Source organism: Oncorhynchus clarkii, chromosome 24 (assembly GCF_045791955.1).
Source record: "Oncorhynchus clarkii lewisi isolate Uvic-CL-2024 chromosome 24, UVic_Ocla_1.0, whole genome shotgun sequence".
NCBI classification, from domain to species: domain Eukaryota; kingdom Metazoa; phylum Chordata; class Actinopteri; order Salmoniformes; family Salmonidae; genus Oncorhynchus; species Oncorhynchus clarkii.
The window spans coordinates 45,281,444-45,308,892 of NC_092170.1; the positions used below are offsets into that span (position 1 = coordinate 45,281,444).

Below are 27,449 nucleotides of genomic sequence, written 5' to 3' on the forward strand. Positions count from 1 at the left end.
GCTGCCAAGGTGTTTCAACAAAGTACTGAGTAAAGGGACTGAATACGTTTGTAAATGTGATATTTAAGTTTTAATTTTGTTAATACATCTTATAAAATCACCTTTTTGCCTTGTCATTGTGGGGTATTGTGATGTCATTGTGGGGTATTGTGATGTCATTGTGGGGTATTGTGATGTCATTGTGGGGTATTGTGATGTCATTGTGTGTAGCTTGTTGAGGATTTATTTTATTGAATCCATTTTAGAATGTTGTAATGTAATCGAATGTGTAAAAAGTCAAGGGGTGAATCAGCAAATATATGGTTCTCTCCTCCCCTAGCTATGGGCATCGTTCCCACCAGAGAACTGGCATTGCAGGTGAGCCAAATCTGTATCCAGATCAGCAAACACATGGGAGGGGTCAAAGTCATGGCCACAACGGGTGGCACCAACCTCCGCGATGACATCATGAGGCTCGACGAGACAGGTACATCACACCTGGCCAGGAGCCAGTTATTAATCTTGACTTGAGTCTGAAATGTATGGTGATGCTAGGCTTATGCTTCTCAATTGTGTTATTCTTTGTAGTTCACCTTTGTGATTTGTTAATAATAATTCTAATCTTTTGTCTCTAGTACACGTTGTGATTGCCACCCCTGGGAGGATCCTGGACCTCATTAAGAAGGGTGTGGCCAAAGTCAATCAGGTTCAGATGATGGTTTTGGATGAGGTGAGCTGTGGTGTTAGTTTACCATGGTGTTCCTTTTAGGCCCGGTGTCTCCAACAGAACTGTTACTTTACCCATCTACTGTAGATCCATTTATGTCCTTGTCTCTGCCCCCCCCCCCCCCCAGGCAGACAAGCTGTTGTCCCAGGACTTTGTCGTGATGATGGAGGAGATATTGAGCTACCTGCCCAAACAGAGACAGATTCTGCTCTACTCTGCTACCTTTCCTCTCAGCGTGCAGAAGTTCATGGTAAATTCTGGATTCTGATTAATGGGGCCTTTTTTGAGGGGGTTGGACTAGCCTTAGATCATAGTTTTTAGTCTGCGTCTGTGAACAATGAAAGCCCTGTGTTGATTTCTACAGTCCTGCTGCATTGTGCAGTAAAACGCTTAAGTCGTTCATTTTGACTCTGTAATAGAAACTTAAAGGGCTTTCCATTGTCTTGCTTTTGTATATTTTTGTTAATTGTTAAAATATTAATGGTGGACTAACAACACACAGCGGGGACGTCTTCCTGCTTACAAACATCAACAACGTAGTCGGGTCACGACGAGCACCCTCCATAAACAGTCTCAATGCTTTGTGATGTGAAGTTGTTATTTCCTGTGTCTCAGAACTCCCACCTGTCCAAGCCCTACGAGATCAACCTGATGGAGGAGCTGACCCTGAAGGGGGTCACCCAGTATTATGCCTACGTTACAGAGAGACAGAAGGTCCACTGTCTCAACACGCTCTTCTCCAGGGTGAGTGCTGTCACTGCAACCCCTTGTACCCTGACCCTGAAGGGAGGGGGGGGGGCATCCTGTATTATGCCTCGGTTACAGAGACATGGCCACTGTCTCAAGACATTTTCCAGGGTAGGTGCCCATCAACGGCCCCTAGCTCCTACGCTACAGAGCAAAGCTGACTCTGTCCTCTGCCCCCCACCCCAGCTGACTCTGTCCTCTGCCCCCCACCCCAGCTGACTCTGTCCTCTGCCCCCCACCCCAGCTGACTCTGTCCTCTGCCCCCCACCCCAGCTGACTCTGTCCTCTGCCCCCCACCCCAGCTGACTCTGTCCTCTGCCCCCCACCCGACTCTGTCCTCTGCCCCCACCCCAGCTGACTCTGTCCTCTGCCCCCCACCCCAGCTGACTCTGTCCTCTGCCCCCACCCCAGCTGACTCTGTCCTCTGCCCCCAGCTGACTCTGTCCTCTGCCCCCAGCTGACTCTGTCCTCTGCCCCCAGCTGACTCTGTCCTCTGCCCCCAGCTGACTCTGTCCTCTGCCCCCAGCTGACTCTGTCCTCTGCCCCCAGCTGACTCTGTCCTCTGCCCCCAGCTGACTCTGTCCTCTGCCCCCAGCTGACTCTGTCCTCTGCCCCCAGCTGACTCTGTCCTCTGCCCCCAGCTGACTCTGTCCTCTGCCCCCAGCTGACTCTGTCCTCTGCCCCCAGCTGACTCTGTCCTCTGCCCCCAGCTGACTCTGTCCTCTGCCCCCAGCTGACTCTGTCCTCTGCCCCCAGCTGACTCTGTCCTCTGCCCCCAGCTGACTCTGTCCTCTGCCCCCAGCTGACTCTGTCCTCTGCCCCCAGCTGACTCTGTCCTCTGCCCCCAGCTGACTCTGTCCTCTGCCCCCAGCTGACTCTGTCCTCTGCCCCCAGCTGACTCTGTCCTCTGCCCCCAGCTGACTCTGTCCTCTGCCCCCAGCTGACTCTGTCCTCTGCCCCCAGCTGACTCTGTCCTCTGCCCCCAGCTGACTCTGTCCTCTGCCCCCAGCTGACTCTGTCCTCTGCCCCCAGCTGACTCTGTCCTCTGCCCCCAGCTGACTCTGTCCTCTGCCCCCAGCTGACTCTGTCCTCTGCCCCCAGCTGACTCTGTCCTCTGCCCCCAGCTGACTCTGTCCTCTGCCCCCAGCTGACTCTGTCCTCTGCCCCCAGCTGACTCTGTCCTCTGCCCCCAGCTGACTCTGTCCTCTGCCCCCAGCTGACTCTGCCCCCCCCTCCCCCAGCTGACTCTGTCCTCTGCCCCCAGCTGACTCTGTCCTCTGCCCCCAGCTGACTCTGTCCTCTGCCCCCAGCTGACTCTGCCCCCCCCTCCCCCAGCTGACTCTGTCCTCTGCCCCCAGCTGACTCTGCCCCCCCCTCCCCCAGCTGACTCTGCCCCCCTCCCCCCCCTTCTCTCAACCGTCTGAAGTTGTAGCTGACCCAGTCGGCTCAGCGCTGCCCCCCCCCTATTTTCCTCCCTCCATGTCGGGTGGGGGCAGATTGCAGCACTTCACTTGGTTCCTCTGATGTGGAAAAGTGATAAGGAGAACTGTTTGCCAAATGATTTTTTCCAAACTACAAAATAGTGGTTGTGCAATTTATCTCCACTAGTGGCACCTGCTGGTCAAAAGAATTGAAAGTAGTCCCACACCCTTTAACGCGTGCTCAGCGTTGCCCGTTTGTCTTCTATCAAACTGATCGGGTGGTTGTTCGACAACACGAGTCCTTCTGATAAAGTGATACAGGCATCGGCACACTGCTTAGTGAATTTCAACGCGGACCTCGGTTAAAAGTTCATTTTTCCCTTTTTTTTTTACCCCCGATTTCGTGGTATCCAATTGTTTGTAGTTACTATCTTGTCTCATCGCTATAACTCCCGTACGGGCTCGGGAGAGACGAAGGTCGAGAGCCATGCGTCCTCCAAAGTTCTCAACTTTCTTAATATTACAACCAGAGGCGCCTGCCTACCTGGCTGGCATGAAAATGAACCATGGGAAAAGCGTCCTCCATTCGCTATTTAACTGAGTTTTCCCCCGCTGCCCATTCAAAACACATTTCACACACATAGTATATGTGACCGAACCAGCTCGATTCGGTCTTATTTAGCAAAAAGACTAAAGGCTGGTTTGTACTACAGGTGTGTAAATTTAATCTGGAGTGCCAGTGTGTTCTGGACATTCGTAAACTCAGAGCGTTGTCAGGTTTTGTTTGTAAATTCTCTGGCCGAGGAGTAGGGTGGATCCGAGCGTTCTGCCCTAACGGCAGTCAAGCATCCACACTAACTGGCTAACATTTGCTAGCTTGCTAGCTACTTCCAGACACAAATGAGAGAACGGCTTACTGACAATTCTACTTGCCCTAGCATAAATGGTTAGGCTGTTATCCAGAGTGTTGGTGACTGCAACTGTGCTGCTGGCAAATGTAATTACTCTTTTTAGCCAAAGTTTACTGACACCGGCCATATTCAACGTGTGAGCGTTCGTGAACAAGTCAGTTATTGTGCGCTCTGGCACTCTCAGGTGAGAGTGCTCTAAAATCAGAGTAGATAGTCCGAGCGAATTTACCACCGAAGTCTATCGACAGTTGTCGCGGTGACAACATAAACAGTCTATTGAAATAGTTACTTTGCATAGTGGAATCTTTTTTGTTTAGACATGTAGCTAGCTAAACAGTGAACCATATTCCCAACTCATGGCGTTACTACCCTGCAGGTAGCTAGCTAACATCAGGCTGTAACTAGCAATGCTAATGGATCTGAGATACGAAAACTATTAGTACACAGATCAAACGCGTAACGTTAGCTAGCTAACAGTACGCTTTAACTTGAAATGAGAAAAACATTCTGACAATATTATCTGAATGTCGCTAGCTATACTCTTACCTGTATACATGGATGGAGGTTTCTCCCTCTTGTCACGAACTCCATGGTTGCCCTAAAATGTTAACCGGAGACAGGTTCTCTTTTCGTCTCAGTGTGCGTATTTGCAATAGCTCCTGCATTTTCTCCATCTCCTTAGCTATCATACTCTAATTCCTCTGATTTCTAAACTCTGTTTTTCAGAAAGTGAAGAGCAACAGTTACTTAGTTCCACTACATTATATATTTTTTTTTAAAAGTGACTATAAACAGAAGCATGCTACATGGCAGACCAATCTGAACTCATCTCTCGGCTTGTCCAGCCCACCCATTATTTCAGCCAATCATGGCTAGCGGGGGAAGGTTCATGACTTTTTCTTTGGCTAAATTAACTAGGCTTGTAATTTAACAACCTTATTTGTATTTACAGAGGACGCTCATTAGTTATTAAAGCACATGAAAGTTCACATTTCTGCCAAAAAAAAAACATTTTGATAAAAATATAACGTGTATATAAGCAGCGTGTGAATTTCAGGTTTGTTTTTGATGCTATTGTTTGTATTAATTTGGGATCTATCGCATCCCGCTACTGTTTGGAATATTTCTTCATCAACTTTTGTACTATGGGGGTTAGTAGATTGACACAGGCTAGTGCTTTTGCTGTTCGTTAGGCCTACTGACAAAGTAAATGTGGAATTGGATAAGGCGTCCGCGACGTGTCGGTCTTCACTTGTATCCTGTGAGAAAGACCCGATCACGCGATGAGGTACCGTATGAGTTTCTTCAGAGCGCACAGAACCCATGAAGGACACAACGGGTGCATTACAGCCACGTAAAGGCGACGCCGCACTGAAATTCGAGGCATTGTCAAGTGCTTGTCAAATTGACTGACGTGTGTGTGTGTGTGTGTGTGTGTGTACAGCCTGTGCAAAAAACAAAAACAAAGCAGAGCTCGTGCCTTTTCAAGCGACTTGTTTTTTTTTCTCCAAATCGTCGTTAGTCATAACATGCAGTGTATTGATTAATGTATTAAAAATCAAAACCTACTGAAGATGCATGAACTCTAAGTTAAGCATACAGGACTACCTATTTGTTTAACCGCTCAACACAGAACAGCCAAATGTATGCACTCAAATCATTTGGGGGGGGGGGGGGGGAAATATCCTTAATATTTTATTCGGCTTTGTTCAATTGTATTCTTAGTAAAATAATGCCACGGAATTCTACGCAAACCTTGTCTGCTAAATGAACTAGTGAAGCCCAGTCACATGGCACAGTCAGATCAGGACCTAACACAAGGACAACTCAGAAGGGTGCTTTTCTGTTCTTCTGAAATAGAATACATTTTTATTCATGTTTCTTTAGCCCTGTATAAAATAAAGGATTTATTGTGACGGTGTGGGTAGACTATATTACATGGATTTATTGTGATGGTGTAGGTAGACTATTACATGGATTTATTGTGACGGTGTAGGTAGACTATATTACATGGTTTTATTGTGATGGTGTAGGTAGACTATTACATGGATTTATTGTGACGGTGTAGGTAGACTATATTACATGGATTTATTGTGATGGTGTAGGTAGACTATATTACATGGATTTATTGTGATGGTGTAGGTAGACTATATTACAGGGATTTATTGTGATGGTGTAGGTAGACTATATTACATGGATTTATTGTGACGGTGTAGGTAGACTATATTACATGGATTTATTGTGACGGTGTAGGTAGACTATTACAAGGATTTATTGTGACGGTGTAGGTAGACTATATTATATGGATTTATTGTGATGGTGTAGGTAGACTATATTACATGGATTTATTGTGATGGTGTAGGTAGACTATATTACATGGATTTATTGTGATGGTGTAGACTATTACAAAGATTTATTGTGATGGTGTAGGTAGACTATATTACATGGATTTATTGTGACGGTGTAGGTAGACTATATTATATGGATTTATTGTGACGGTGTAGGTAGACTATTACTTGGATTTATTGTGACGGTGTAGGTAGACTATATTACATGGATTTATTGTGACGGTGTAGGTAGACTATATTGCATGGATTTATTGTGATGGTGTAGACTATATTACATGGATTTATTGTGACGGTGTAGGTAGACTATATTACATGGATTTATTGTGACGGTGTAGGTAGACTATTACATGGATTTATTGTGACGGTGTAGGTAGACTTACATGGATTTATTGTGACGGTGTAGGTAGACTTACATGGATTTATTGTGACGGTGTAGGTAGACTTACATGGATTTATTGTGACGTGTAGGTAGACTATATGGATTTATTGTGACGGTGTAGGTAGACTATATTATATGGATTTATTGTGACGGTGTAGGTAGACTATATTATATGGATTTATTGTGACGGTGTGGGTAGACTATATTATATGGATTTATTGTGACGGTGTGGGTAGACTATATTATATGGATTTATTGTGACGGTGTGGGTAGACTATATTACATGGATTTATTGTGACGGTGTAGGTAGACTATATTACCTGGATGTATTGTGATGGTGTAGGTAGACTATATTACATGGATTTATTGTGATGGTGTAGGTAGACTATATTACATGGATTTATTGTGATGGTGTAGACTATTACAAAGATTTATTGTGATGGTGTAGGTAGACTATTACAAGGATTTATTGTGACGGTGTAGGTAGACTATATTACATGGATTTGTTGTGACGGTGTAGGTAGACTATATTATATGGATTTATTGTGACGGTGTAGGTATACTATTACATGGATTTATTGTGACGGTGTAGGTAGACTATATTACATGGATTTATTGTGATGGTGTAGGTAGACTATTATATGGATTTATTGTGACGGTGTAGGTAGACTATATTATATGGATTTATTGTGACGGTGTAGGTAGACTATATTATATGGATTTATTGTGACGGTGTGGTTAGACTATTATATGGATTTATTGTGACGGTGTAGGTAGACTATATTATATGGATTTATTGTGACGGTGTGGGTAGACTATATTATATGGATTTATTGTGACGGTGTAGGTAGACTATATTACATGGATTTGTTGTGATGGTGTAGGTAGACTATATTACATGGATTTATTGTGATGGTGTAGGTAGACTATATTACAGGGATTTATTGTGATGGTGTAGGTAGACTATATTACATGGATTTATTGTGACGGTGTAGGTAGACTATATTACATGGATTTATTGTGACGGTGTAGGTAGACTATTACAAGGATTTATTGTGACGGTGTAGGTAGACTATATTATATGGATTTATTGTGATGGTGTAGGTAGACTATATTACATGGATTTATTGTGATGGTGTAGGTAGACTATATTACAGGGATTTATTGTGATGGTGTAGGTAGACTATATTACATGGATTTATTGTGACGGTGTAGGTAGACTATATTACATGGATTTATTGTGACGGTGTAGGTAGACTATTACAAGGATTTATTGTGACGGTGTAGGTAGACTATATTTTATGGATTTATTGTGATGGTGTAGGTAGACTATATTACATGGATTTATTGTGATGGTGTAGGTAGACTATATTACATGGATTTATTGTGATGGTGTAGACTATTACAAAGATTTATTGTGATGGTGTAGGTAGACTATATTACATGGATTTATTGTGACGGTGTAGGTAGACTATATTATATGGATTTATTGTGACGGTGTAGGTAGACTATTACTTGGATTTATTGTGACGGTGTAGGTAGACTATATTACATGGATTTATTGTGATGGTGTAGGTAGACTATATTACATGGATTTATTGTGATGGTGTAGGTAGACTATATTACAGGGATTTATTGTGATGGTGTAGGTAGACTATATTACATGGATTTATTGTGACGGTGTAGGTAGACTATATTACATGGATTTATTGTGACGGTGTAGGTAGACTATTACAAGGATTTATTGTGACGGTGTAGGTAGACTATATTATATGGATTTATTGTGATGGTGTAGGTAGACTATATTACATGGATTTATTGTGATGGTGTAGGTAGACTATATTACATGGATTTATTGTGATGGTGTAGACTATTACAAAGATTTATTGTGATGGTGTAGGTAGACTATATTACATGGATTTATTGTGACGGTGTAGGTAGACTATATTATATGGATTTATTGTGACGGTGTAGGTAGACTATTACTTGGATTTATTGTGACGGTGTAGGTAGACTATATTACATGGATTTATTGTGACGGTGTAGGTAGACTATATTGCATGGATTTATTGTGATGGTGTAGACTATATTACATGGATTTATTGTGACGGTGTAGGTAGACTATATTACATGGATTTATTGTGACGGTGTAGGTAGACTATTACATGGATTTATTGTGACGGTGTAGGTAGACTTACATGGATTTATTGTGACGGTGTAGGTAGACTTACATGGATTTATTGTGACGGTGTAGGTAGACTTACATGGATTTATTGTGACGTGTAGGTAGACTATATGGATTTATTGTGACGGTGTAGGTAGACTATATTATATGGATTTATTGTGACGGTGTAGGTAGACTATATTATATGGATTTATTGTGACGGTGTGGGTAGACTATATTATATGGATTTATTGTGACGGTGTGGGTAGACTATATTACATGGATTTATTGTGACGGTGTAGGTAGACTATATTACCTGGATGTATTGTGATGGTGTAGGTAGACTATATTACATGGATTTATTGTGATGGTGTAGGTAGACTATATTACATGGATTTATTGTGATGGTGTAGGTAGACTATTACAAGGATTTATTGTGACGGTGTAGGTAGACTATATTACATGGATTTGTTGTGACGGTGTAGGTAGACCATATTATATGGATTTATTGTGACGGTGTAGGTATACTATTACATGGATTTATTGTGACGGTGTAGGTAGACTATATTACATGGATTTATTGTGATGGTGTAGGTAGACTATTATATGGATTTATTGTGACGGTGTAGGTAGACTATATTATATGGATTTATTGTGACGGTGTAGGTAGACTATATTATATGGATTTATTGTGACGGTGTGGTTAGACTATTATATGGATTTATTGTGACGGTGTAGGTAGACTATATTATATGGATTTATTGTGACGGTGTGGGTAGACTATATTATATGGATTTATTGTGACGGTGTAGGTAGACTATATTACATGGATTTATTGTGATGGTGTAGGTAGACTATATTACATGGATTTATTGTGATGGTGTAGGTAGACTATATTACAGGGATTTATTGTGATGGTGTAGGTAGACTATATTACATGGATTTATTGTGACGGTGTAGGTAGACTATATTACATGGATTTATTGTGACGGTGTAGGTAGACTATTACAAGGATTTATTGTGACGGTGTAGGTAGACTATATTATATGGATTTATTGTGATGGTGTAGGTAGACTATATTACATGGATTTATTGTGATGGTGTAGGTAGACTATATTACATGGATTTATTGTGATGGTGTAGACTATTACAAAGATTTATTGTGATGGTGTAGGTAGACTATATTACATGGATTTATTGTGACGGTGTAGGTAGACTATATTATATGGATTTATTGTGACGGTGTAGGTAGACTATTACTTGGATTTATTGTGACGGTGTAGGTAGACTATATTACATGGATTTATTGTGATGGTGTAGGTAGACTATATTACATGGATTTATTGTGATGGTGTAGGTAGACTATATTACAGGGATTTATTGTGATGGTGTAGGTAGACTATATTACATGGATTTATTGTGACGGTGTAGGTAGACTATATTACATGGATTTATTGTGACGGTGTAGGTAGACTATTACAAGGATTTATTGTGACGGTGTAGGTAGACTATATTATATGGATTTATTGTGATGGTGTAGGTAGACTATATTACATGGATTTATTGTGATGGTGTAGGTAGACTATATTACATGGATTTATTGTGATGGTGTAGACTATTACAAAGATTTATTGTGATGGTGTAGGTAGACTATATTACATGGATTTATTGTGACGGTGTAGGTAGACTATATTATATGGATTTATTGTGACGGTGTAGGTAGACTATTACTTGGATTTATTGTGACGGTGTAGGTAGACTATATTACATGGATTTATTGTGACGGTGTAGGTAGACTATATTGCATGGATTTATTGTGATGGTGTAGACTATATTACATGGATTTATTGTGACGGTGTAGGTAGACTATATTACATGGATTTATTGTGACGGTGTAGGTAGACTATTACATGGATTTATTGTGACGGTGTAGGTAGACTTACATGGATTTATTGTGACGGTGTAGGTAGACTTACATGGATTTATTGTGACGGTGTAGGTAGACTTACATGGATTTATTGTGACGTGTAGGTAGACTATATGGATTTATTGTGACGGTGTAGGTAGACTATATTATATGGATTTATTGTGACGGTGTAGGTAGACTATATTATATGGATTTATTGTGACGGTGTGGGTAGACTATATTATATGGATTTATTGTGACGGTGTGGGTAGACTATATTACATGGATTTATTGTGACGGTGTAGGTAGACTATATTACCTGGATGTATTGTGATGGTGTAGGTAGACTATATTACATGGATTTATTGTGATGGTGTAGGTAGACTATATTACATGGATTTATTGTGATGGTGTAGACTATTACAAAGATTTATTGTGATGGTGTAGGTAGACTATTACAAGGATTTATTGTGACGGTGTAGGTAGACTATATTACATGGATTTATTGTGATGGTGTAGGTAGACTATATTACATGGATTTATTGTGACGGTGTAGGTAGACTATATTACACGGATTTATTGTGACGGTGTAGGTAGACTTACATGGATTTATTGTGACGGTGTAGGTAGACTTACAGGGATTTATTGTGACGGTGTAGGTAGACTTACATGGATTTATTGACGGTGTAGGTAGACTATTACATGGATTTATTGTGATGGTGTAGGTAGACTATATTACATGGATTTATTGTGACGGTGTAGGTAGACTATTACATGGATTTATTGTGACGGTGTAGGTAGACTTAAATGGATTTATTGTGACGGTGTAGGTAGACTTACATGGATTTATTGTGACGGTGTAGGTAGACTTACATGGATTTATTGTGACAGTGTAGGTAGACTATATTATATGGATTTATTGTGACGGTGTAGGTAGACTATATTATATGGATTTATTGTGACAGTGTGGGTAGACTATATTATATGGATTTATTGTGACGGTGTGGGTAGACTATATTACCTGGATTTATTGTGATGGTGTAGGTAGACTATATTACATGGATTTATTGTGATGGTGTAGGTAGACTATATTACATGGATTTATTGTGACGGTGTTTGTAGACTATTACATGGATTTATTGTGACGGTGTAGGTAGACTATATTACATGGATTTATTGTGACGGTGTAGTGTAGACTATATTACATGGATTTATTGTGACGGTGTAGGTAGACTATATTATATGGATTTATTGTGACGGTGTAGACTATATTACATGGATGTATTGTGACGGTGTAGACTATATTACATGGATTTATTGTGACGGTGTAGACTATATTACATGGATGTATTGTGACGGTGTAGACTATATTACATGGATTTATTGTGAAGGTGTAGACTATATTACATGGATTTATTGTGACGGTGTAGACTATATTACATGGATTTATTGTGACGGTGTAGACTATATTACATGGATTTATTGTGACGGTGTAGACTATATTACATGGATTTATTGTGACGGTGTAGACTATATTACATGGATTTATTGTGACGGTGTAGACTATATTACATGGATTTATTGTGACGGTGTAGGTAGACTATATTACATGGATTTATTGTGACGGTGTAGACTATATTACATGGATTTATTGTGACGGTGTAGACTATATTACATGGATTTATTGTGACGGTGTAGGTAGACTATATTACATGGATTTATTGTGACGGTGTAGGTAGACTATATTACATGGATTTATTGTGACGGTGTAGACTATATTACATGGATTTATTGTGACGGTGTGGGTAGACTATATTACATGGATTTATTGTGACGGTGTAGGTAGACTATATTACATGGATTTATTGTGACGGTGTAGACTATATTACAGGGATTTATTGTGACGGTGTAGACTATTACAGGGATTTATTGTGACGGTGTAGACTATATTACATGGATTTATTGTGACGGTGTAGGTAGACTATATTACATGGATTTATTGTGATGGTGTAGACTATATTACAGGGATTTATTGTGACGGTGTAGGTAGACTATATTACATGGATTTATTGTGATGGTGTAGACTATATTACAGGGATTTATTGTGACGGTGTAGGTAGACTATATTACATGGATTTATTGTGATGGTGTAGACTATATTACATGGATGTATTGTGACGGTGTAGACTATATTACATGGATTTATTGTGACGGTGTAGACTATATTACATGGATTTATTGTGACGGTGTAGACTATATTACAGGGATTTATTGTGACGGTGTAGACTATATTACAGGGATTTATTGTGACGGTGTAGACTATATTACAGGGATTTATTGTGACGGTGTAGACTATATTACATGGATTTATTGTGACGGTGTAGGTAGACTATATTACATGGATTTATTGTGATGGTGTAGACTATATTACAGGGATTTATTGTGACGGTGTAGGTAGACTATATTACATGGATTTATTGTGACGGTGTAGACTATATTACATGGATTTATTGTGATGGTGTAGACTATATTACATGGATGTATTGTGACGGTGTAGACTATATTACATGGATTTATTGTGACGGTGTAGACTATATTACATGGATTTATTGTGACGGTGTAGACTATATTACATGGATTTATTGTGACGGTGTAGACTATATTACATGGATTTATTGTGACGGTGTAGACTATATTACATGGATTTATTGTGACGGTGTAGACTATATTACATGGATTTATTGTGACGGTGTAGACTATATTACATGGATTTATTGTGACGGTGTAGACTATATTACATGGATTTATTGTGACGGTGTAGACTATATTACATGGATTTATTGTGACGGTGTAGACTATATTACATGGATTTATTGTGACGGTGTAGACTATATTACATGGATTTATTGTGACGGTGTAGACTATATTACATGGATTTATTGTGACGGTGTAGACTATATTACATGGATTTATTGTGACGGTGTAGACTATATTACATGGATTTATTGTGACGGTGTAGACTATATTACATGGATTTATTGTGACGGTGTAGACTATATTACATGGATTTATTGTGACGGTGTAGACTATATTACATGGATTTATTGTGACGGTGTAGACTATATTACATGGATTTATTGTGACGGTGTAGACTATATTACATGGATTTATTGTGACGGTGTAGACTATATTACATGGATTTATTGTGACGGTGTAGACTATATTACATGGATTTATTGTGACGGTGTAGACTATATTACATGGATTTATTGTGACGGTGTAGACTGTATTACATGGATTTATTGTGACGGTGTAGACTATATTACATGGATTTATTGTGACGGTTTAGACTATATTACATGGATTTATTGTGACGGTGTAGACTATATTACATGGATTTATTGTGACGGTGTAGACTATATTACATGGATTTATTGTGACGGTGTAGACTATATTACATGGATTTATTGTGACGGTGTAGACTATATTACATGGATTTATTGTGACGGTGTAGACTATATTACATGGATTTATTGTGACTATATTACATGGATTTATTGTGACGGTGTAGACTATATTACATGGATTTATTGTGACGGTGTAGGTAGACTATATTACATGGATTTATTGTGACGGTGTAGACTATATTACATGGATTTATTGTGACGGTGTAGGTAGACTATATTACATGGATTTATTGTGACGGTGTAGACTATATTACATGGATTTATTGTGACGGTGTAGGTAGACTTACATGGATTTATTGTGATGGTGTAGACTATATTACATGGATTTATTGTGACGGTGTAGGTAGACTATATTACATGGATTTATTGTGACGGTGTAGGTAGACTATTACATGGATTTATTGTGACGGTGTAGGTAGACTTACATGGATTTATTGTGACGGTGTAGGTAGACTTACATGGATTTATTGTGACGGTAAACCACTGTTCCCCATTAGGCTGTTAATGTAAAAAAGAATTTGTTCTTAACCGACTTGGCTAGTTAAAGGTTAAATAAAGTAAATTTTGTTTTAAATATGTGCCGAATACAACGGGTGTAGACATTCTTACTTACCCATAAATGGAGGATTGCAATGGAAAAGAGGTTTCAGAATAACAGCACTTCCTGGTTGGATTGTCCTCAGGTTTTTGCCTGCAATATCAGTTCTGTTATACTCACGGACAATATTTTGACAGTTTTGGAAACTTTAGTACAGAGTCAATATGGAGGCTATATACAGGGGGTACCGGAACAGAGTCAATGTGGAGGCTATATACAGGGGGTACCGGTACAGAGTCAATGTGGAGGCTATATACAGGGGGTACCGGTACAGAGTCAATGTGGAGGCTATATACAGGGAGTACCGGTACAGAGTCAATGTGGAGGCTATATACAGGGTATTACGGTACAGAGTCAATGTGGAGGCTATATACAGGGGGGTACAGAGCCAATGTGGAGGATATATACAGGGGGGTACAGAGCCAATGTGGAGGCTATATACAGGGTATTACGGTACAGAGTCAATGTGGAGGCTATATACAGGGTATTACGGTACAGAGTCAATGTGGAGGCTATATACAGGGTGTACCAGTACAGAGTCAATGTGGAGGAAATATACAGGGGGTACCGGTACAGAGTCAATATGGAGGCTATATACCGGGGGTACCGGTACAGAGTCAATATGGAGGCTATATACCGGGGGTACCGGTACAGAGTCAATGTGGAGGCTATATACAGGGTATTACGGTACAGAGTCAATGTGGAGGCTATATACAGGGGGTACCGGTACAGAGTCAATGTGGAGGCTATATACAGGGTATTACGGTACAGAGTCAATGTGGAGGCTATATACAGGGTATTACGGTAAAGAGTCAATGTGGAGGCTATATACAGGGTATTACGGTACAGAGTCAATGTGGAGGCTATATACAGGGTATTACGGTACAGAGTCAATGTGGAGGCTATATACAGGGTATTACGGTACAGAGTCAATGTGGAGGCTATATACAGGGTGTTACGGTACAGAGTCAATGTGGAGGCTATATACAGGGGGTACTGGTACAGAGTCAATGTGGAGACTATATACAGGGTATTACGGTACAGAGTCAATGTGGAGGCTATATACAGGGTATTACGGTACAGAGTCAATGTGGAGGCTATATACAGGGTATTACGGTACAGAGTCAATATGGAGGCTATATACAGGGTATTACGGTACAGAGTCAATGTGGAGGCTATATACAGGGTATTACGGTACAGAGTCAATATGGAGGCTATATACAGGGTATTACGGTACAGAGTCAATATGGAGGCTATATACAGGGTATTACGGTACAGAGTCAATGTGGAGGCTATATACAGGGTATTACGGTACAGAGTCAATGTGGAGGCTATATACAGGGTATTACGGTACAGAGTCAATGTGGAGGCTATATACAGGGTATTACGGTACAGAGTCAATGTGGAGGCTATATACAGGGTATTACGGTACAGAGTCAATATGGAGGCTATATACAGGGTATTACGGTACAGAGTCAATATGGAGGCTATATACAGGGTATTACGGTACAGAGTCAATGTGGAGGCTATATACAGGGTATTACGGTACAGAGTCAATGTGGAGGCTATATACAGGGGGTACCGGTACAGAGTCAATGTGGAGGCTATATACAGGGGGTACCGGTACAGAGTCAATGTGGAGGCTATATACAGGGTATTACGGTACAGAGTCAATGTGGAGGCTATATACAGGGTATTACGGTACAGAGTCAATGTGGAGGCTATATACAGGGTATTACGGTACAGAGTCAATGTGGAGGCTATATACAGGGTATTACGGTATAGAGTCAATGTGGAGGCTATATACAGGGTATTACGGTATAGAGTCAATGTGGAGACTATATACAGGGTATTACGGTATAGAGTCAATGTGGAGGCTATATACAGGGTATTACGGTATAGAGTCAATGTGGAGGCTATATACAGGGTATTACGGTATAGAGTCAATGTGGAGGCTATATACAGGGTATTACGGTACAGAGTCAATGTGGAGGCTATATACAGGGTATTACGGTACAGAGTCAATGTGGAGGCTATATACAGGGTATTACGGTATAGAGTCAATGTGGAGGCTATATACAGGGTATTACTGTATAGAGTCAATGTGGAGACTATATACAGGGTATTACGGTATAGAGTCAATGTGGAGGCTATATACAGGGTATTACGGTATAGAGTCAATGTGGAGGCTATATACAGGGTATTACGGTACAGTCAATGTGGAGGCTATATACAGGGTATTACGGTACAGTCAATGTGGAGGCTATATACAGGGTATTACGGTACAGTCAATGTGGAGGCTATATACAGGGTATTACGGTACAGTCAATGTGGAGGCTATATACAGGGTGTTACGGTACAGTCAATGTGGAGGCTATGTACAGGGTATTACGGTACAGTCAATGTGGAGGCTATATACAGGGTATTACGGTACAGTCAATGTGGAGGCTATATACAGGGGGTACCGGTACAGAGTCAATGTGGAGGCTATATACAGGGTATTACGGTACAGAGTCAATGTGGAGGCTATATACAGGGTATTACGGTACAGAGTCAATGTGGAGGCTATATACAGGGTATTACGGTATAGAGTCAATGTGGAGGCTATATACAGGGTATTACTGTATAGAGTCAATGTGGAGACTATATACAGGGTATTACGGTATAGAGTCAATGTGGAGGCTATATACAGGGTATTACGGTATAGAGTCAATGTGGAGGCTATATACAGGGTATTACGGTACAGTCAATGTGGAGGCTATATACAGGGTATTACGGTACAGTCAATGTGGAGGCTATATACAGGGTATTACGGTACAGTCAATGTGGAGGCTATATACAGGGTATTACGGTACAGTCAATGTGGAGGCTATATACAGGGTGTTACGGTACAGTCAATGTGGAGGCTATGTACAGGGTATTACGGTACAGTCAATGTGGAGGCTATATACAGGGTATTACGGTACAGTCAATGTGGAGGCTATATACAGGGGGTACCGGTACAGAGTCAATGTGGAGGCTATATACAGGGTATTACGGTACAGAGTCAATGTGGAGGCTATATACAGGGTATTACGGTACAGAGTCAATGTGGAGGCTATATACAGGGTATTACGGTACAGAGTCAATGTGGAGGCTATATACAGGGTATTACGGTACAGTCAATGTGGAGGCTATATACAGGGTATTACGGTACAGTCAATGTGGAGGCTATATACAGGGTATTACGGTACAGTCAATGTGGAGGCTATATACAGGGTGTACCGGTACAGAGTCAATGTGGAGGCTATATACAGGGTATTACGGTACAGTCAATGTGGAGGCTATATACAGGGTATTACGGTACAGTCAATGTGGAGGCTATATACAGGGGGTACCGGTACAGAGTCAATGTGGAGTCTATATACAGGGGGTACCGGTACAGAGTCAATGTGGAGGCTATATACAGGGGGTACCGGTACAGAGTCAATGTGGAGGCTATATACAGGGGGTACCGGTACAGTCAATGTGGAGGCTATATACAGGGGGTACTGGTACAGTCAATGTGGAGGCTATATACAGGGTGTACCGGTACAGTCAATGTGGAGGCTATATACAGGGTATTACGGTACCGTCAATGTGGAGGCTATATACAGGGTATTACGGTACAGAGTCAATGTGGAGGCTATATACAGGGTATTACGGTACAGAGTCAATGTGGAGGCTATATACAGGGTATTACGGTACAGAGTCAATGTGGAGGCTATATACAGGGTATTACGGTACAGTCAATGTGGAGGCTATATACAGGGTATTACGGTACAGTCAATGTGGAGGCTATATACAGGGTATTACGGTACAGTCAATGTGGAGGCTATATACAGGGTGTACCGGTACAGAGTCAATGTGGAGGCTATATACAGGGTGTACCGGTACAGAGTCAATGTGGAGGCTATATACAGGGTATTACGGTACAGTCAATGTGGAGGCTATATACAGGGGGTACCGGTACAGAGTCAATGTGGAGGCTACATACAGGGGGTACCGGTACAGAGTCAATGTGGAGTCTATATACAGGGGGTACCGGTACAGAGTCAATGTGGAGGCTATATACAGGGGGTACCGGTACAGAGTCAATGTGGAGGCTATATACAGGGGGTACCGGTACAGTCAATGTGGAGGCTATATACAGGGGGTACCGGTACAGTCAATGTGGAGGCTATATACAGGGTGTACCGGTACAGTCAATGTGGAGGCTATATACAGGGTATTACGGTACCGTCAATGTGGAGGCTATATACAGGGTATTACGGTACAGAGTCAATGTGGAGGCTATATACAGGGGTACCAGTACAGAGTCAATGTGGAGGCTATATACTTATGTCACTTTGTTTTTATACATTTGCAAACATTTCTAAACCTGTTCTTGCTTTGTTATTATGGGGTATTGTGTGTAGATTATAACCTTAGAATAAGGTTGTCGCATAACAAAATGTTGAAAAATTGAAGGGGTCAGAAAACCAGCCGGAAAGTCAAGTTTAAATTCCTTATATTAAGCAAACCAGACCGCACCATTTTGTTTTTACTTAGTTAGCCAGGGATGTTCTCTGTTTAGTGAGTCCTCCAGATCAGAGCCAGTAGGGATGACCAGGGATGTTCTCTGTTTAGTGAGTCCTCCAGATCAGAGGCAGTAGGGATGACCAGGGGTGTTCTCTGTTTAGTGAGTCCTCCAGATCAGAGGCAGTAGGGATGACCAGGGATGTTCTCTGTTTAGTGAGTCCTCCAGATCAGAGGCAGTAGGGATGACCAGGGGTGTTCTCTGTTTAGTGAGTCCTCCACATTAGAAGCAGTAGGGATGACCAGGGTTGTTCTCTGTTTAGTGAGTCCTCCAGATCAGAGGCAGTAGGGATGACCAGGGGTGTTCTCTGTTTAGTGAGTCCTCCACATTAGAAGCAGTAAGGGTGGCCATGAATGTTCTCTGTTTAGTGAGTCTGCGGGCGTGTCTGTGTCGGCTGGGGAAACACCTCATTGGGTCTAACGGTTGTCCCTCTCCACTCAGCTCCACATCAACCAGTTTATAATCTGTTTCCTCTCTCTCCAGATCAGTCTATAATCTGTTTCCCCTCTCTCCACTCAGCTCCACATCAGTCTATAATCTGTTTCCTCTCTCTCCACTCAGCTCCAGATCAACCAGTCTATAATCTTCTGTAACTCGTCTCAGAGGGTGGAGCTGCTGGCCAAGAAGATATCTCAGCTGGGCTACTCGTGTTTCTACATTCATGCCAAGATGAGACAGGTCAGCCCAGGTCCTAGTCTCTACTGCCTCCTCACTACCCCAGGAGCAGCTGACTAAGCTTAGCATCCCAAATGGACCCTACGTAGTGCACTACTTTAGACCAGAAGCCCTATGGGTAGTGCACTACTTTAGACCAGAAGCCCTATGGGTAGTGCACTATTTATAGAATAGGGGGCCATTTGGGATGCCTCATAGCTGTTGATCAGATGTCAGCTTGTTTACCTCTGGTTTATGCTCAGGGCTGATGAGATGGCTCAGCTCGGGCCCCAGTCTTTGCGTTGACCAGGCTCGGGCCCCAGTCTTTGCGTTGACCAGGCTCGGGCCTCAGTCTTTGCGTTGACCAGGCTCGGGCCCCAGTCTTTGCGTTGACCAGGCTCGGGCCCCAGTCTTTGCGTTGACCAGGCTCGGGCCCCAGTCTTTGCGTTGACCAGGCCCGGGCCCCAGTCTTTGCGTTGACCAGGCTCGGGCCCCAGTCTTTGCGTTGACCAGGCTCGGGCCCCAGTCTTTGCGTTGACCAGGCTCGGGCCCCAGTCTTTGCGTTGACCAGGCTCGGGCCCCAGTCTTTGCGTTGACCAGGCTCGGGCCCCAGTCTTTGCGTTGACCAGGCTCGGGCCCCAGTCTTTGCGTTGACCAGGCTCGGGCCCCAGTCTTTGCGTTGACCAGGCTCGGGCCCCAGTCTTTGCGTTGACCAGGCTCGGGCCCCAGTCTTTGCGTTGACCAGGCCCGGGCCCCAGTCTTTCATTCTGTTTTGACCCAACATCTCCATGGTTAAGTTAGTCTGAAAACCACTCGTCTACTTGTCTGTCTCTTTACAGGAGCACCGTAACAGAGTGTTCCACGACTTCAGAAACGGGCTCTGCCGGAATCTGGTCTGCACAGACCTCTTCACAAGAGGTATCGACATTCAGGCGGTGAATGTGGTGATCAACTTTGACTTCCCCAAGCTGGGCGAGACGTACCTGCATCGCATCGGCAGATCTGGTGAGAACCTTGGCTTTTCTCAAGCGGGACTTAATAAATGTCATTTGAAGGAGGTCTCGGCAGTTTTAACCTCGACTACTCCACCCCCTCAGGTCGTTTTGGTCACCTGGGTCTGGCCATCAACCTGATCACATACGATGACCGCTTCAATCTGAAGGGCATTGAGGAGCAGCTGGGAACAGAGATCAGACCCATCCCCGGCAGCATAGACAAGAGCCTGTACGTAGCAGAGTACCACAGTGAGAACGGAGAGGTCAAGCTGTGAGGTGGAGGACGAACAGAGGTGAAACTCTCTCTTCAATCACATTTATTTTATCAAGCCATTTTTTTTTATTTTGACATCGAATAGTTTTCAGAATGTGTCCTTCTAAAACGTCAATCGAATTGGGAGGCGGAGGCACCGCTTGGAAACGGACCGTGTTTATGTAACTGGACAAGTTCTTTGAGGTTGACATGTATTTTTTTGTAGTAAAATGTCAGCTACTAAACATGTTCATGGGTTTGAGATCGTTTGTACTCACTGAAAGCAGGAGGATAAATGTTTGTTTGACTACTAAACACAACAGCTTTACTGTTTCTCTCCTCTGCAGATCAGATGTGACCCCCGTCCCCGTCGCCCCTCCTTTCTGATGTTACGCTCCCTTCTGTTTCCTGGACTATTTTTTTTTTTTTTTTTTTTTTTTTTTTTGGATATCTAACTTCCCGTCTGTCGGTCTTCCTTCCTGTTTTTGGGTGCCACCTCATGGAAACGTGTAGGATCTGTGAGGGACAAACCTGCAGAGGAACTCATGATGTCCCTGTTCTAGGGTCCTCTCTCTGCTGCGATGCACTGAAGACTACGACTACTAACTCCCACAGTACTGGGAGGAGGAAGGCAGGGAACATGGAGAACTGTCTTTCATTGGAAATGGATTTGATCATTTCCATCTTTCTCCTGCTCCAATCTACCCTGAGCACTGCCTGCCAGTCAGCACTTACCCCCCCTCGCTCCCTCCTCCCTGCCCCTCTCTCCCTCCTCCCTGCCCCTCTCTCCCTCCTCCCTGCCCCTCTCTCCCTCCTCCCTGCCCCTCTCTCCCTCCTCCCTGCCCCTCTCTCCCTCCTCCCTGCCCCTCTCTCCCTCCTCCCTGCCCCTCTCTCCCTCCTCCCTGCCCCTCTCTCCCTCCTCCCTGCCCCTCTCTCCCTCCTCCCTGCCCCTCTCTCCCTCCTCCCTGCCCCTCTCTCCCTCCTCCCTGCCCCTCTCTCCCTCCCCTCCTCCCTGCCCCTCTCTCCCTGCCCCTCTCTCCCTCCCTGCCCCTCTCTCCCTCCTCCCTGCCCCTCTCTCCCTCCTCCCTGCCCCTCGCTCCCTCCTCCCTGCCCCTCGCTCCCTCCTCCCTGCCCCTCGCTCCCTCCTCCCTGCCCCTCGCTCCCTCCTCCCTGCCCCTCGCTCCCTCCTCCCTGCCCCTCGCTCCCTCCTCCCTGCCCCTCGCTCCCTCCTCCCTGCCCCTCGCTCCCTCCTCCCTGCCCCTCGCTCCCTCCTCCCTGCCCCTCGCTCCCTCCTCCCTGCCCCTCGCTCCCTCCTCCCTGCCCCTCGCTCCCTCCTCCCTGCCCCTCGCTCCCTCCTCCCTGCCCCTCGCTCCCTCCTCCCTGCCCCTCGCTCCCTCCTCCCTGCCCCTCGCTCCCTCCTCCCTGCCCCTCGCTCCCTCCTCCCTGCCCCTCGCTCCCTCCTCCCTGCCCCTCGCTCCCTCCTCCCTGCCCCTCGCTCCCTCCTCCCTGCCCCTCGCTCCCTCCTCCCTGCCCCTCGCTCCCTCCTCCCTGCCCCTCGCTCCCTCCTCCCTGCCCCTCGCTCCCTCCTCCCTGCCCCTCGCTCCCTCCTCCCTGCCCCTCGCTCCCTCCTCCCTGCCCCTCGCTCCCTCCTCCCTGCCCCTCGCTCCCTCCTCCCTGCCCCTCGCTCCCTCCTCCCTGCCCCTCGCTCCCTCCTCCCTGCCCCTCCCTCCCCCCTGGCCCCCTCCCTTCCTATCCACCTCCTTTATGTTGTCCTTTTGTAGCTCTTTGTATGAAGTGCCTTAACAAGCAGCTTGTTCTGAAGTAATAACCCGTTCTCCGTCTGTGTGGAAACATCCGTCCACCCACGGTGTTACTCATCACGTAACATCACTTTATGTTTCGCACATTGAATCAACACCCATCCTACCACTTGATGTTCAGTAAGACACATTGCATCAAGGTTTAGGCCGTTTTTCTATAGTTGGATGGAGGGTGGATGAAATATGATCTGCTGCTGGCTTGGCTGCAGGTCCCCAGAATATTGACAACTATATGAAGAGAATCCACGGTGGAGAAAGCCCCTGGATGAAGATGACAGCTCAACGAGCAGGATGTTTAGAGGCTCCATTTAGAACGCAGCCAGAGTGCAGACTAGTTCATTAGAATCCTAACGTTCCTCCCCCTCGAGCGTCACAATCAGAACACTAAGAACTGATCTATTCTAGAACTGGAACGTTAAGTAGCTCCACCCTCCCTGGACTCTCCGGGGGTTCCTTCCTGTTCGGGAGGACTTATCTACCTACCGTACGATGCAAACGAGAAGAAATGGGTGTTCCTGTTGCAGTTTGACGTTCTTCTGGGTGGGCAGTTGGTCACTCCACTTTATTCTTCTTGATGTGCCACAGCTAAACCATCTTGGCACCCTGTACACTTTGTAAATACTTGATTTCATTTTTAATAGATTGTTTTAAAAACAAGTTTAAAAGGCTGGTTGACATGTTGAGGATGACGATGTGAGCTGATGCATCTTTAAGTTTTGAATCTGATCAGGACTGTAGATGATCATATTTTTTCCCTTTCTACTCAAACCCCCTTCACAGAATGAGCTGCAACGATGGCCTGTTTAGTCAGTGAAGTTCTGATTTGTAGAAGAGCACTCTGTGTTCGAATGTAGTCTACGACCATTTAATTGTCACATTGTGTATGAAATGTGTTCCTTGTGCTTTTAGCCAAAGCACAGATCAAACTACAGTTTCACCCTTGACATTTGATAAACAATGCAGTTGTTCAACCCTGTTACATTAAGTTTAGATTTATTGTTTAAATAATATTCCTCCATTTTCCTTCGTGTTGACAGGATGTCCCTCTAGACAGGTGGAATAAGGATCAGAGCAGCATAATGTTTTGATCACCAGCCTTTGCTCCTTCGACTGACTCAACAAGCCACTCCCCACAATCCCTGCAAAGAGAGTGACTGTTATTATTATTATTATTATTATTATTATTATTATAAAAACAAAAGATAAATGAATATTGTATCATGTAGTTGAAGCGACTTGCTGCAGTGCAGCTCAAATTGTCTCTGAGGAGTGATGTATATGAATGGGTATCCGATCTACACTCTAGCTGTTAGGTTGGTCTGTGTGATCGGCAATGGGGAGTAGCTGCAAGTATTAGACAACATTATACGTTTGTATCTTTCTTCCCTTGTGTTAAACAGTGGCTTTGTATCTGAACAAACTATCAAACCCTTCAATGTAGCAGGGAAAACAGTGTTTCTGTGCATCACGCAAGTCAGCTGGTCAGCTGGTTAAAACACACCAGTTTTTGTTTTGTGTTGTCCAATATGAAGTGAAATCCTTGGTGGTGTGGACGGACTGCGTTTCACTGAGTTATTATGGTGACAGGCCAACACACCGACTGCTAGGCCCTCCCTGTACTGAAACCAGCCTCCTGGACTACAGATGTGCTTAGTGTTTCATTTTGTTTTAACCCTAAACAGGAGGATAATAGACTTGCAGTTTGGGAGGTATTAAAAACCATGTATTGCCCTCTTTACACCAGAGTTGGGTGAAGATCCCTGTCTGAGCCTTTAAGGTGAAAGCCTTGAAGGATTCCTGGGGAGGGGGGGGGGTCTTCTGGCCCTGGGGTGGGGTAGGTGTGTCTCCTGGGGAGGGGGGGGGGGGGTGTCTCCTGGGGAGGGGGGGGGGGGGGGGGGTGTCTCCTGGGGAGGGGGGGGGGGTGTCTCCTGGGGAGGGGGGGGGGGGGGAGGGGGGTGTGTCTCCTGGGGAGGGGGGGGGGTGTCTCCTGGGGAGGGGGGTGGGGTAGGGGTGTCTCTTGGGGAGGGGGTGGGGTCTTCTGGCCCTGGGGAGGGGGGAGGGGGTGGGGTTCTTCTGGCCCTGGGGAGGGGTGGTGGGGGGGGTCTTCTGGCCCTGGGGAGGGGGGTGGGGTGGTGTCCTGGGGAAGGGGGGGGGGGGGGGGTCTTCTGGCCCTGGGGAGGGGGGTGGGGCTGTCTCTTGGAGGAGAGGTGTCTCTTGGGGGAAGGGGGGGGGGGGGGGCGGTGGTGTCTTCTAGCCCTGGGGGAGTGGTATCTCCTGGGGAGGGGGGGGTGGGTGGTGGTATCTCCTGGGGAGGGGGGGGGTGGGTGGTGGTATCTCCTGGGGAGGGGGGGGGATTGGGAGGGTGTCTTCTGGCCCTGGGGAGGGGAAGGGGGGGGGATTGGGAGGGGTGTCTTCTGGCCCTGGGGAGGGGAAGGGGGGGGGATTGGGAGGGGTGTCTCGTGGCCATGAGGGGGGGGGGGGGATTGGGAGGGGTGTCTCGTGGCCATGAGGGGGGTGGGGGGGGATTGGGAGGGGTGTCTCGTGGCCATGAGGGGGGTGGGGGGGGATTGGGAGGGGTGTCTCGTGGCCATGAGGGGGGTGGGGGGGGATTGGGAGGGGTGTCTTGTGGCCATGAGGGGGGTGGGGGGGGATTGGGAGGGGTGTCTCGTGGCCATGAGGGGGGGGGGGATTGGGAGGGGTGTCTCCTGGCCATGAGGGGGGGGGATTGGGAGGGGTGTCTCCTGGCCATGAGGGGGGTGGGGGGGGGGGGATTGGGAGGGGTGTCTCGTGGCCGTGGGGGGGGGATTGGGAGGGGTGTCTCGTGGCCATGAGGGGGGGGGGGGGGATTGGGAGGGGTGTCTCCTGGCCATGAGGGGGGTGGGGGGGGGGGATTGGGAGGGGTGTCTCGTGGCCGTGGGGGGGGATTGGGAGGGGTGTCTCGTGGCCATGAGGGGGGGGGGGGGGATTGGGAGGGGTGTCTCGTGGCCATGAGGGGGGTGGGGGGGGGGATTGGGAGGGGTGTCTCGTGGCCATGAGGGGGGTGGGGGGGGATTGGGAGGGGTGTCTCGTGGCCATGAGGGGGGTGGGGGGGGATTGGGAGGGGTGTCTCGTGGCCATGAGGGGGGGGGATTGGGAGGGGTGTCTCGTGGCCATGAGGGGGGGGGGATTGGGAGGGGTGTCTCGTGGCCATGAGGGGGGGGGATTGGGAGGGGTGTCTCCTGGCCATGAGGGGGGTGGGGGGGGGGGATTGGGAGGGGTGTCTCCTGGCCATGGTGGGGGGGGGGGGATTGGGAGGGGTGTCTCCTGGCCATGAGGGGGGTGGGGGGGGGGGGATTGGGAGGGGTGTCTCCTGGCCGTGGGGGGGGGGGATTGGGAGGGGTGTCTCCTGGCCATGAGGGGGGTGGGGGGGGGATTGGGAGGGGTGTCTCCTGGCCATGGTGGGGGGGGGGGGGGATTGGGAGGGGTGTCTCCTGGCCATGTGGGGGGGGGATTGGGAGGGGTGTCTCCTGGCCATGTGGGGGGGGGGATTGGGAGGGGTGTCTCCTGGCCATGAGGGGGGTAGGGGGGGGGGGATTGGGAGGGGTGTCTCCTGGCCATGAGGGGGGTGGGGGGGGGGGATTGGGAGGGGTGTCTCCTGGCCATGTGGGGGGGGGGGGGGGGATTGGGAGGGGTGTCTCCTGGCCATGAGGGGGATTGGGAGGGGTGTCGCCTGGCCATGAGGGGGATTGGGAGGGGTGTCTCCTGGCCATGAGGGGGGTGGGGGTGATTGGGAGGGGTGTCTCCTGGCCGTGGGGGGGTGGGATTGGGAGGGGTGTCTCCTGGCCATGAGGGGGGTGGGGGTGATTGGGAGGGGTGTCTCCTGGCCATGAGGGGGGTGGGGGGGATTGGGAGGGGTGTCTCCTGGCCATGAGAGGAGGGATTGGGGGGGGGGGGGGAGTCATGGCTTTTGGTATTGTATTTTCTAAACTCCCTAGATCAACCTCTGTTCAGGTTGTGTTTAGCTGTTCCATGTTGCTTTGGGGATCCCTGAAAACAAGATGGTGAGATGCTCTTTCTGTTTCTCTTTTCCAATGACAAATATTGGATGTCTACAAATGTGTGTATCTACATGCTGTTGTCAAAAAGAAATTCAATCAGTACCAAGTTGAACTACAGTGTTGGGAGAATGTACATGCTGTGGTCTTTCTGCTTTCTCATTGGTTGGGACTGTGACCCCTGTTTTCTCTGGTCTATTGTAGACCCAGAATAAAACACATCTAGCTTTTGGGATGGTTTTTAAGGTTTATATTGGAAAGGGTGGGCCACTGCAGGAAGGGCGTTACACATTTAAAGTGACTAGATGAGAGAACAGGGGTCAAACCACAGGCACTTTGGCAGCTGCCTGGTTTCCTATTTACTGTATGTTTCAGCCCCACTGGCAGCTGTAGCCACAGCCCATCCCCTAGTTATCTGTCCTAGTCCATCTGTCCTGGCCCATCCCCTA

The 27,449-nt window shown here is 45.7% G+C and overlaps 1 protein-coding gene across 2 annotated transcripts; it reads left to right on the forward strand.

Moving 5' to 3' along the window:
- Nucleotides 1-298: 298 nt before the first annotated feature.
- On the forward strand, nt 299-21,583 carry LOC139383197 (probable ATP-dependent RNA helicase ddx6). 2 transcript variants are annotated; one of them, XM_071127648.1, is made up of 8 exons: nt 299-466; nt 615-709; nt 834-956; nt 1,322-1,450; nt 19,806-19,922; nt 20,738-20,903; nt 20,996-21,186; nt 21,494-21,583. In XM_071127648.1, the coding sequence occupies exons 1-7, from the start codon at nt 322-324 to the stop codon at nt 21,166-21,168; spliced, it is 948 nt and encodes a 315-aa protein (XP_070983749.1). In that variant the 5' UTR covers nt 299-321; the 3' UTR covers nt 21,169-21,186; nt 21,494-21,583. The 2 variants fall into 2 exon arrangements, with proteins under 2 accessions (XP_070983749.1, XP_070983750.1); XM_071127649.1 differs by having other exon boundaries at nt 21,499-21,583.
- The last annotated feature ends 5,866 nt before the right edge of the window (nt 21,584-27,449 follow it).